The sequence below is a fragment of the Maniola jurtina genome, chromosome 19 (genome assembly GCF_905333055.1).
Source record: "Maniola jurtina chromosome 19, ilManJurt1.1, whole genome shotgun sequence".
NCBI lineage: Eukaryota > Metazoa > Arthropoda > Insecta > Lepidoptera > Nymphalidae > Maniola > Maniola jurtina.
Genome location: NC_060047.1, coordinates 12,774,693 through 12,787,597, shown reverse-complemented (window position 1 = coordinate 12,787,597; position 12,905 = coordinate 12,774,693). Strand labels below are relative to the sequence as shown.

At 35.9% G+C, this 12,905-nt stretch overlaps 1 protein-coding gene and 1 long non-coding RNA gene across 7 annotated transcripts in view; both read left to right on the top strand.

Moving 5' to 3' along the window:
• The first annotated feature begins 2,995 nt into the window (after window positions 1-2,995).
• LOC123874973 lies at window positions 2,996-3,533 on the top strand. Its single transcript, XR_006798048.1, has 2 exons — window positions 2,996-3,135; window positions 3,429-3,533. It is a non-coding gene; the product is annotated as an uncharacterized LOC123874973 (long non-coding RNA).
• Window positions 3,534-7,026: 3,493 nt separating this feature from the next.
• The window catches only part of LOC123874948 (RNA-binding protein Pasilla), a 107,912-nt gene continuing 102,033 nt past the window's right edge, over window positions 7,027-12,905 (top strand). For 5 of the 6 annotated variants that reach the window (XR_006798038.1, XR_006798039.1, XM_045920537.1 and 2 more), the window contains exons 1-2: window positions 7,027-7,450; window positions 7,860-7,922. Coding sequence is in view for 4 of the 6 variants with exons in the window: in XM_045920537.1 (XP_045776493.1) it covers window positions 7,333-7,450; window positions 7,860-7,922 (181 nt within the window). In the remaining 2 variants the exon portion in view is untranslated. The remainder of the gene's footprint in view (window positions 7,451-7,859; window positions 7,923-12,905) is intronic. The other variant, XM_045920538.1, reaches the window with a different exon arrangement.

Below are 12,905 nucleotides of genomic sequence, written 5' to 3'. Positions count from 1 at the left end.
TTTATTTACACATAATTTATATAAATTATTATTAATATCTCAAGTGCTTACTTAACAAATTAATCTTTCTAAAATTATTTAGTTATGTTTATTCTTTACAAATTGATACATATAATTATATTATAGATCTATAATATTTATTTTATTCTTATTGAATTGAAACAAAATTCATGTTTAATACGCGTTGTTGCATTGGTTTGGATATTTTTTTAGGGTTCCGTACCTCAAAAGGAAAAATGGAACCCTTATATTTAAGTTATTGCAAGAAAGAAGCGTCTAATATTTACTTTCATTACTGGATGTGTGATGAAAGCTGTTTATCGTCTACTGTGATCACTTAAAGTGAGGGATTGTCTAATTGCGTCGGTGAGAAGCTAGTAGATAGGAAGACCTCCATTTTGTACTAATCGAAATAATATATAATTATTTTATATGGAACTTGTGTTTTAATTAAATTTTCATTCCATATTCGTATCATTATTTATAGTACGCGACAGGTCGAGATGGCAATCGGGGTGGCAAACCCCCCCGCCTAGTACCCTGTTTGCCATGTCGATCTGTTGCGTACTATACCTAATAATAATAGGTACCTATGTAAATAATAATGTAATAGGTATAAATAAGGTCTAGGCTAAATTATCTATTCAACCAGTAGGTCGGTGATTCTCAGATTTGGCGCAAATCACATATCAGGTCAAATAAAAAAATAATGAATGAAGTTACAGATGAGAATTGCATTACAAAAGAACTCTTGTATATTCAGCTACGGGTGCCCCAAAATTCAAAATTGTAACTACAAAGGTTACTTCAGAAATAATATTTTTGATATTAAAAACTCACCTCCTTCTACGGGTAAAACAGGAGTCTCAGGGAAAATCGCTATGATTTTCAAAGAAGACGGTTTTAAACGAGCTCGAGTTTTTCACATATTATTATATACATCCTGAGAAGCAATTAAAATGCATTTTTACACGTACGAATCATTTAATTACGTCATAAAAAAATAACAAATGTTTGGCACAGAAAAAAAGTCATTACCTGCAACTGAGATGGCACCTCCAAAATATCCTTCTAGTATACATATTGCCATCCGTTCTCCCCTGCCCCGTACTAAGTCCTAATCAGCCTATCTAGGCATGTTGCGGAAAGTGGCCGTGCACTTGTAGAAAAAAAAATATTTACGCTTTTGGTGCCAAAACTGGTGTTTGGCACGACTTTTCACTCTTTGCCTTCAACATCATTTTAGGACAAATAATTAGTTTTTCTTAATAATTTTATTTTCTTTCATGTACTAATAACAACATAAGTATCTAGTTTGATGTTCATATATATTGCATTTTAAAATACGACGTTATAAAATTAAAACTGCCAAAACCTCATTTACGCTCTATCATTACCGTAATTTTCCTTCCGTTTTTAAATTGAAGGTAATGATGTTGAATTGAAGGAGGTGATCAATTTTTCAGGAAATAATGTTGTTCCAAAATTGTGTAACTAATCAGTTGAATTAGTAGCCCATATTGTTACAAGCAATTTAGAAATAACTATTCAAAATCCTTGCAACTCGAGGTATTTCAATATTAAAAATAACCATCATATATCGATTTTAGAAACTACCATAGTGAAAAGAAATAGTCAAAAAACGCGCGAAAAAAAATTAGCGCAGACTAAAAACACAAAAAACAAACAAAAACGAAGAACTAAAGAAAGATCTAGAAAAATATGCGAAACGTAAAGAAGAATGATGGAGTCCTTTCATTCCTTCTTGGATATTAGGGCTGCAGCAGTTGTTTTCTAGGTCTCCCTACGTTTGGTTGCTGTTTTGACATGGTTCCACGAGAATTCCACTCTTTTAAGGTCTGCTTCAATGGGCCTCCTCTAGGAGTTTGTTGTTCGACCAGGTCTCATTTGACCGCCAGGCTGCCAGGTAGGCAGGTTTCAATAAATGCCGCTTGAGCAACGTTTTCTTCCTCTCTTCGCAAAATATCCAATCACAATCGCCTCAAAGCTATTTCCTTATTTACTGGGAGTTGCTGGCATTTGTACCACAAGTCCTCATTTCTGATCGTGTTAGACCAGAAAATGCGGGGAATAACACTGAAACTCTTATTGTGGAAAACCTGAATTCTGTGGATTAGCGATATAGTTGTTTCCACGTTTCACACCTGTATAAGAAGACTGAATTTACAAGCGATTCAAACAGAGAGAGCTTTAGCTTTTATAATCCAGTTATTGACATCAGCCTTGGCACCGCCGCTAGGAGAAATGATGCTACCGAGGTTATAGAACTCCTCCACCTGTTTAATTGGTTTGTCTTCTAAATAAAATGGTTCTGAAGCAGTAGAACTTATCCTCATCTTCACTGTTTTCTTTGTGGTTATCGGCAGACCAGTTAAGGAACTTTGTCTTGTAGGTATTTTGATTTGGACTTAATGTATTCGAGTCAATCTGATATGAGAACAATGTCATCCGCATAGTCAAGGTCTTCAAGTTGCCTACTGCTCCATGATATCCCTTTCGGACTATTGGTGACACGACGCATAACTTCGTCGATAAGCAAGATAAATAACAGTGGTGAGGAAGACATCCTTACTTAACTCTACGGATTATTTTGAGACTAAAGAAGAATAGAAAATCAAAACTCTTTGTTGACTGCAAGACAACAAAGAGTACAGAGAAAAAAAATACTTGAAAATTAAAAAAACATATAGAAAAAATAAAAAGAAGTAAGCCGATTGAGAAAATACTGTTTAAGATAACAAGGGATTTAGAAGAAAATCATCCACAGAAAAATAATGTGCTCCTTGTGAACATACTACTCCTATAGTTATAAAAGATGTTATTTATTCGTCAAAACCTCTACAATTGACGTCAAGGGCTAGCTTTGTGTAATATACATTGTCGATGGTGTATGTCAATAATTATTAGGCTTTTGTTTCGACGGTTTGACGTGTTTTCGAATAAAATGGCGTATCGAAATGACCATGGTATTAACTTCTTGTAGTATATTTCAGTGGCGACGAGGATGGGATTATATAAAAAACCTTTACAAGAAACTCTATCAGTTAAACAAATAAAACGGAAGAAGTTTCCAGGAAAGCCAGGAATTCACCAAAAGTAAAAATACTTTCTGATGTACGTTTCCATTGGACTAATACTCCTTTCTTTATTAATGGCAGATTACCTCTTAAAGATAGTACGCGTACGACTGATACTGGTCATGTCTGAGAACATGCCCCAGATAACCGACCTTTCTGCATTTGATCGCCAAAATTAGGTCTCTATCTTTACCGATGCATCTTTGTCATTTTTATTTTTTGAACCCAACTTACTCGCAGTAATTTTCAGTAGCAGTTGCTTATTGCGCAGTACTTTTTTCATTTTCATGAATAATTCACGGGCAATTTCAATTCAGGTCTTTATTTCAGAATCTGGATCCCATTCTTCATTTACCCATGTACCAAGATATTTGTGCATTGAAACTCTTTCGAGTGTTGTACATGTGAGAGTTCTTATTGAGGTTTGTTGCGGTTTTCTTGATACTGTACATAAACTTAGTCTGCTACATTTATAAACGCTATCTATTATTTTCTAATGATCTTGGGAACTAGAAGCCAAAAAAACAGTATCATCAGCGTATCTAATATTATTTATATTTATTTGTTTACCTTGACATCCCATTCCTTATTTTCCAATGCTTCTGAGATGATAGCGTCTCAGTATAAGTTGAACAGAAGCGGAGATAAGATGTGTCCTTGTCATACCCTATGGCCTACCGCTACTTCATCTGTTTCCTCAACTTCAACTATTACTGTCCCAGTCTGCCACCAGTAAGGGTTCTTAATGATCTTTATTTCCTTGCCAACGAGTTCAACATACTGCAAACGACGAATAAGTACCACTTGATGTACACGGTCAAAGGCTTTCTCATAATCAATGAAGGAAATTCATATATCAGTTTGCATGTCTCTATATTTTTGGACTAGTACGTTTATAGCAAATAATGCTTCTCAGGTTCCAACACCAAATCTAAATCCAAACTGACTCTCATTGAAGTAGTTGTCACATTTATTTCTAATCCCTTAAGAGCTCATAAGTAGAAACATCTTTGGAACATGACTCATGAGGCTGATAGTGCGGTATTCATTGCATGTCTTAACATTCCCAAGATGTTGCAATGATTCCTTGACATGTGTCTGCGAACATATCATTTTCTATAAATCGTTTTACAAATTCTTTTTGACTTCAGGGTCCAAAATTGGTTTAACTTTATCATCAACTAAAATGTTTATATACGACACCCTTCGCAGGTCTACCATTTCTATGCAAATTAAATAATCATGTTTTCGCTCATACTGTTCTATCACCAAACATTTGTTTTCGTGATAATATGCTCTCGCAGCATGATTATTTTATACATTTCAAGTAAATTTATAGGTGATGATATGTCTGGAATAATATTTTTGTTAAAGTTTGCAATATTTCCGTTATTAATCCTGTTTACTTGATTAATAAGATGAAGAAACACGTTATTTTTTGAAAATGAAATATTGCTTCATTACCATCAGATAAACATCAACGCCTTCTCCACCAAAATCATTACCAGCACACTAGAAATCATTACCTTCAGTAACTGAAAATTTCAAATGCATATATCTCTGAAATTCATGGGTGCAATTTGATATAACTCGGTCATTCTTTTTAATTTCACCTATATTTTAGTTTAGTTCAGCAATTTTCACAATTTAAAAAATTCTCTTATTTTCTCCGATTTGCGCCAAATCAGAGAAGTACCCAGGTAATCTCAGCTTCGGCTGGATAAAGAGTTTCAGATTTGCTCTTTGGCGAACGTCTACAGTTACTGGTGGTACCTTTCTACCGCCAAGTGATATTACAACGTGGTAGGAGAAGAAAACTGAAAAGGAAACATTGAATCCATAATTTAAGTCTCAAGGCACTATGTTACTTAAATCTATTTAAAATTGACTATTCTATTTGGCTTGTGGTCTTTTCAGGTTAGCACATTGCTTTGTAGACTGCATTTTTATAGAGTTTAATTGATGACATTGCAGTCATTTACACCATCGATAAAAACTGGTTAAAACATACAGTTAAGTACGTAATATTTAAACCACAATAGAGGGCGTAGGATGATTTATTTTAATTTTCAGGGTTTTGTATAGGTATGTTATACTGATTGCCATAGGGTCCGAATGGTAGGTACATTTCTACTTGTAAAAGTCTAAATTGAATAAAAAGTATTTTCATTGATTGATAGAATATAGGCATCGACAAGTTTCTACGGAACCCTCAGTGTGCGAGTCTGACGCGCACTTGGCCGGGGTTTTTAATAGCCCACATCAATTAAAAGTACCAAATTAGAAGTCTGTAATTACCTAGTAGAATGAATGGCCCATTTATTACTTTTCTATCTATTGTGCACACTGCGGCTTGCGCTATTTGCGTGCGAGCAAGATAGATATATAAAATCCAGCCTTGACCTAGATTTTAGCCCCGTGCCTGTGCCTAGATATTGTAGGCGGGGAAGATGTTAAGCGAGGTTTAGACTAGCAAGAACTTCTTGCAAGTTATTCCGCAAGTACTTGCAGAATTGTTAACATTACGAGCAATATTGTACATGTACATACATTTGTGACTTGCGGCAAGTCCAGCAAGTTACAAAACTTGCGGAAGTGAGCTTGACGTGATTGTTTACACGGTAGAAATAGCTTGCGGAAGTCAACTTCTGCAAGTTTTGTTGCTAATCTAAACCTTGCTTTAAGGTGGTTAAGGCGCCAAATTTGAAATTAAAATATGACTTTTTGGACTTTTAACAGTGTAAAGTTCCTCTACCAGGTGTCGGCTATCTACCAATCGCCTAGAAAGATAAGTGTAAGCTACCGATAAAAGAGTTCTGAACTTTAAATTAAAAAAAATATATAAAACGTTTGGAAACTCCTAAATATAAACAAAAATAATTCTTGAAGTAATAGGTTTTTGAATTTGTAGCCAAAAAAGGAACTAACGTTTTTCAATAATATGCATGTTAGATTATACATGATTACGTGAATCGAGTTTTTTTTTCCGTATAATAATTACCCAGCTGTACTGCAAAAAGTTGGATTGGCGCAAAAACTAGTTTAACAACAGTGAAGTTGGCCGCAATTGCTGATTGGTCGAGCGCCAAACGACCTTGCGTTTTTTTTGTTAAAGTACTAGTGATGTAACCACGAATAAAAAGTTAATAAATAAAACATAGCATTAATAACAATAATTAAATCGACTTTAGTTACAAAAGCAGTGGATTAAAAAAAAAATAACAACAAAATCTCGTCAAGTACAAGTCAACTCGCAAACGAAGGCTGTCGTACAAAACACTGTAACTATGTACTTTTAATTTTTATTACTTCGTTGTGGCAATAGAAATATACACTCAAAATTTAAACTCTCTACCTATTAAGTACGGTTCATGAGATACAGTCCTCTGATACACAGACAGACGGATGGACAATATAGGCGTAGTAATAGGATCTTATTGGCACCTTTCAGGTAGGGAACCCTAAAAATAACAGAGAACGAAGGCGTCCTAATGATAATATTATAAAACTCCGATAAACAACGCTCATAGAATTGTATTTTAAAAAGTATTGACCAATTTGAACGCTTGTGTGTGTAATATAAATTATTATGCGCATAATGGTTCAAACTACATACATATTGGTGCAAGATTTACGGAATTTTTGACACTTACTTTGACTGTTTCAAGTTACAAGCCCATAATATGTTAAATACAATAAAATATGACTTTTTAACTTTTATTTCACTCAATGTAAAATGAAGTGCTGAATATGAATTATCAAAATCTTGTTTTTGTATAATTGTAGGTTTTCTATCCAAATCTCTTGTCTGGCTTTAAAAAAGTGTTATCATGATATAATAATATTAAAAAATAAAATAAATTTTGCTAGTACATCACTACTGTAATCAGCTGGTAGCTGTCAAAACGCAGGCGTACCAACATAACCTGTGTCACTGCGTGGACATCTGCGGTTAAGTTCACTCTGACTGTGCGCCATACACAACAACCGCAGAGCAGTATCGACAAACGTTCACATTACATTTAGACGTAATAAATATAGTGTCATTCTCTTCTTATATTTTAGTAATTAGACCATTCAAAATTTAAATTTTCCTCGTTTTAGTTGTTTAAGTGTTAAGTGTATTTGATGATATATTAATAATGTACAGTGCCGCATCTTTATACGCATTCTGAAGTAATTACGTAATGGGAATTATGCTAGAGAAGTTTTTAGTATTGCCCTGAAATTCAACATGGCCGCTGACACAGGAATGGATACTTGCCCCAGTCCGGAAATCACGGACTCTAGAAAACGACCCCTGGACGGCGACTCGGAAAATGGGGACGTCAAGAGGTCACACTTCAGCTCGGGTGAGTACCTACTCGCTTTATACAGGGCCCACTGTTTTGATTGCGTATTTGGCAAGTGAAGTTAACATTGACATAGCGCGCCGACCCTGCTAATCGCAGCTCCACGGTCCAACAAGATTCTTATCAGAATGTCGCTGTTATCAGTTTGACCTATTTAATGACAATAATAAAGCAATTATGACTTAAATGTGTAGAAATAATGTAAAAAAATGCTCAATACGAGCGTATGTGCCACAAAACGTAGCAATTACAATATGCCACGACTAAAATAGCGTAATCTACGATATTAACATAAAAATTGAGGTTCCCAGTTATCAGTGGCGTGGATAAGAGCGCCTCTCTTTATGTACCCTATTGTGTAAGTTGTAACTAATGAATGCAATGTTAAAAGTGAGTCGTTGTTTTTTAGTTCAAGACTTGGTGACGGCCTTGCCACTGGCAAACGGTCACGGCAATATAACGTCTCATTTCGGTGAGTCGTCAGAAAGTATTAAGTTCGCTCCTCATCGGCTTTGTGGTTTTTGGTGGCGCGCATGCCTCACGCGCGCTCACGCTCACGCTCATCCTCCGCTGACGCTCACTGCCCACGAGGCCCCGAGCCGCGGTTCCATCAACGCCACTAGTTAACTCATCCAAGTCAACACTAGTCTTTACGGTGTCCAGTGTAACGTGTATGGTGCCCTGTTGTCGGAGGGGCCCAGTGAGCGATCAGCGATGAGCCAGCGTAGACGTTAGCGTTGACCGTCAGTCATTGCACAGTAAACATGCCTCGATGTCGTGAGCCTGTACGTAGCCTCACATCGACCCACTCATGGCTTAGTTGTTGCATCGTTGGTGTGTCCATCACCTCAATGTACAGATCTCCAACATTTACTATCCTAGGATCATTCGCAAAACTCTCTTCTTGAAATTTTATTTCATATCTGATCGCTTTTATTTGCTTTATTATTATTTGACAGTCATCTCTCAACTAACCTATCGGAAGATTAACATTATTTGCATAAACTATCCATTGACTTTTTTATTAATGTCACACAGTATTTAGGTATTAGATTGGCACTTAATGTATCATTTATATGGGCACCAGCTGGCTGCATATCGTTCCAATCTATCGTGCAACATTTCTGAAAGGATAAGGCCTAAAAAAACTAGTAAAATGTCACGGTTCAACGTGATCCGACTCTACGTGATGAGCTTTAAGTGTAATCACAGAAACACACTGCTATTGCCTGATTCCAGTAAAAGTTAAATTCCTAGAAACTCACGACAATTTGCTTGGAACTCCTGTGTGGTATCATTTCCAGTAGCGTTTTATAAGTGTGCTTAACTTATAAATCTCGCTATGTGCCCTAAAAAAGTGATGAACTTACCAAATATATTAATGTCACTTTTTTACAAACAGGGCTAGATTCATCTTTCAGTCTTATAAGAAATTATATATTGGAATAATATGCAGCCATATGTCCCTTTAAAATTTATAAGAAATATTAGATTTAACATGTTAATTATTGAGTAAATACCTACAGAGCTTGATTCAAATGTGTGTGAAGGTGGCATAGCTGATGACGCAAGGTCATTGTCGGTATAGTTATTATGGTCTGCTAATGTTGTTTTAACTTTAATTACCTAAAACATAGAGTTGTTAATTCCTCGTCATTATGATGAATAATTCCAAGGTTGATGGATGGATGTGGTGTCAATTTGTGGATTGGGTCAGTATTTATGATGTTTGCATTGAAATACAAGGACTTACCTAGTATTTTATTGGTTGTGATTTGATATTTCATTGGCCTAAAATATGTTAATTGATGTGTTTTCGCTATTCATAGAGCTGTAGTTAAATATCATCTATCGATTTACAGAAGGTAATGATAACTAGTTTTAGCCTTTGTTACCCATATGCCTATTTCGTTTTTTAAAGTCGATAACTACAACACACACATTTTAGAAACAATATTTTATTAAATCAGCTAGGTAGAGTGTTCTCTAATAAGAGATTTATTAGAAGATTTACTAGAAATTGCTTATAATTTACAAATTTTAAGATACATAGTTTATTTACCAATTTTTTTTACTGTGTGTATTTTATTTAGCTTAATTAAATACAGACAGTAAAATGTTTGTATTGCTTATCTGGTTCTAGCCTAAACCTTTGTTAAGGCTAGAACCAGTTTGGATTTGCTCAGTCAGTACTGTAGGATAGGTTACCAAACATTTATAATTTAACTATTATTTTTTTTGCATTTAAAAAATGAAATAAAGCAATCCAGTTATCATGCAGTGGATAGTCAATCTAGATGAATCAAAAATATATATAATTCAAATATAGAATTATTATAAATCTCTATAGAATATAGGCAGAGTGAATTAGAGGGAACTCTCGGTTTGATCCTGAATCAACAATATCAAATAGTCAGATAGGCTATAGTGACGTAAAATCAAAGAAAAATAGGGCTACTTTAGGGCTACCTGCACCAAATGTACCTAGTAACATTTGAGGCCTGCCAGCGACGTCGAAGCCTCAAAGTTTTGTTAGATTTCCCCATGAATTCCCTAACTGTTGTGAACTGTGTAATGAAGCTTATTTCATAATATTGACATTATTTCTGTTGAACACATTCAACGTTATCTCATACAGTCACAGCTATAAAACATAATGCTCTGCTGATAAGATAAACGCTATTTACCCACTTTGAACAGCCAGTGTAATTTAAATCCGCCATCCTCTATAAAATGTATTTGCTCTAAAGAAATAGCAGTACAAGCTGCATCATGGAAGTTGAACCAGACATTAGTAAAAAATTTAAAAAATATGACTCAGGGGAATTGTGTCTTTAAAGTTTTTTTAAGGAAAAAAACCAAATATAATGTATCCACTTACTTAAAAAGTTAAATTTTTCGTAGAAGTTAAGGTGGAATACCACATCTTTCACTGGTTCGGAATAACTTTCCTACCAAGAAGAATCAGCAAGAAACTAGGCCTTAGGCTTATATTTGAAGTCAGTTAAAGAAAAACTGATTACTTATAGTAATTATATTGGGTTCTTCTTATTTAACTGATAGACTTGTATTTCTATTCTAAATAGGAAGGTGTTTTTCCTATTGGTATTCTTGTATTCGATCGTTAAACGTAAACTTGTTAAAAATTGTTAACGATTTTATAATAGCGTAAAACAAAAACACATAAGTACTGAACTAACGGCGTACAATTAGTATCCAATTACGAAACACTTCATTTTGTAATTTTGTGCTATTTACACACTTAAAAATCTTACAGCGTAGGTGATTTGAAAGACCAGTTTCGAGGGTCATGTGAGTTAAGGATAATTTGTATATTATTTTTAATCATTCTAGGCCCTCATTATCTTTTTTGACATTTGGCGATACTCGTCTTCCTTGATTAGTTTGCGGCAACCATGGTGCCATAAATTCGCAAACTATCGCAATAACTACAAAACTTATAATTTGATAGCAACTGTTAGGTTCTCTAGAGCGTAGGTACTTTGATTTTACTCAGATGAGACTTACTTATTTGGGAAAGACGCGCGAGAATTAAATACGAACAAATTATTGAATCAATGGCGAACCGATTCGATATTACAATTTCGTCCTTGGACAATTGTTAGTTGCCTAGATAGGCACAATAACAATTTTTCTCTGATCCTATTAAATAAGGAACTCATCTATTTTCAAAGTATCCACCCCTTCAATGTAATTACAGGCCCACTGGCACTGCCAAAAGATGTTAATAAAATTTGACAAAGGTACCAGTCTGGAAAAGATCAAAGTTGAAACATAATTCCCTGAACGTAAATTTCCTTCCTGTCTTGTGATGAATTTCAATCTAAACGAAAAGAATTTAACTGATGTTGACAGTTTTCATGTTACATTTAGCCACACGTCGAGAAGCAGACATTCTCCCAAAAAACAAATTTCATCAACTACCTCTATTTAGTTTTGTGCTAGACGGGGAGTAAAAATGTTTGTGGGCAGCAACTAATTTTTCTTTACGACTTGATGTCTAGTAATACTAATTAAGTATACTAACTTTGTAGGCTATGTAGAGGCACTAGTAAATAGGCATTTTCGAGCTACGCCGTGAGCCGTAGCGAGTTTGGTTAGTTGCATCTAGCCCGTTGTATCATGTTGACGTTTACAAATTGTAACTTAAAATTGTGAATTATAATATATATTTTTTTAGTGTTCATTTCTTTTGTTTTTCTTTCTACCCTGGTAGAGAACACGGCGCTATATATACATCAAATATCTGTACAAATATACCTGTACATTGGTGACTCGGACTTTGAACTACCAGGGTAGCGCGTGTTAATTTTCTTAATTAAAATAAAGTAAAGTAACGTAAGCTAGGGCAACTCAAATTAACACGTAGGAAGTGAAAAACTAAAAAACTTTAAAAATGGCGCAACCTACGACAGTAGTGAAGGATGAAGACACGTATCTAGCGTCGATATCTCTCACGTCGAAGATCCCGGAGTTTTGGACCGACCAACCTAGGGTCTGGTTTATCCAGCTGGAAGCAATACTGGCACCACAAAAACAAGGAGACGCATCCAGGTATAATATAGTGGTATCCAAGCTGGGTAAGGATGTCATACAACAAGTGACGGACATCCTCATCAATCCTCCGGAAGAGCGTAAGTACGAGGTACTTAAAGAAAGGTTGCTGAACATGTATGAAGAGTCGGAGAACCGCCAGATACAGAAGCTCATCGGGGAAATGGAACTGGGTGATCAGAAACCCAGCCACCTCCTCCGAAAGATGCAGGATCTGGCCAGGGGTAAAATTAGTAATGATACCCTAAGCGTTTTATGGCAGAATCTGCTACCAGCAGCAGCACGAGGCGTTCTGGCTGCGACAGAAGCTAAAGATCTAGATAGACTAGCCGTGATTGCTGACAAAGTAATGGAAACTATGAAGTCCCAACCGGTAGCAGATGTGGCAGCAAAGGAGGCGGTACCCGGAAATTCGTCGATGGCAGCTGAAATAGCCAGGATCCATGCGAGGTTGGACCAGCTGGACAGGTCCAGACACAGTTGGAGAGGTAGGCGAGGTCGCGGAAGGTTCCGTGGTCGTTCGCGTTCCCGAGGACGAGAGGACAGCAGGTCCAGACGTACCCCGGATAGCCCGGACTGGCTCTGCGTGCATCATTTTAAATATAGGCAGAGAGCTAATCGCTGCGAACAGCCGTGCACCTGGAATAAGCAGGAAAACTAGTGAAGATGCAGGTGGAACCGGTGGGTACCTGCGTCGAATTAGGGAACCACCGTTTATGTGTTACAGATAAAGACAATGGCATACGTTATTTAATAGACACAGGTGCGAACATTTCAGTGTTGCCTAAAAGTTATAAATCAGTGTGTGATAGTACAGTAAACAATAAATACAAACTTTATGCCGCGAATGGTAGTGAAATACAAACTTTCGGAACAAAGA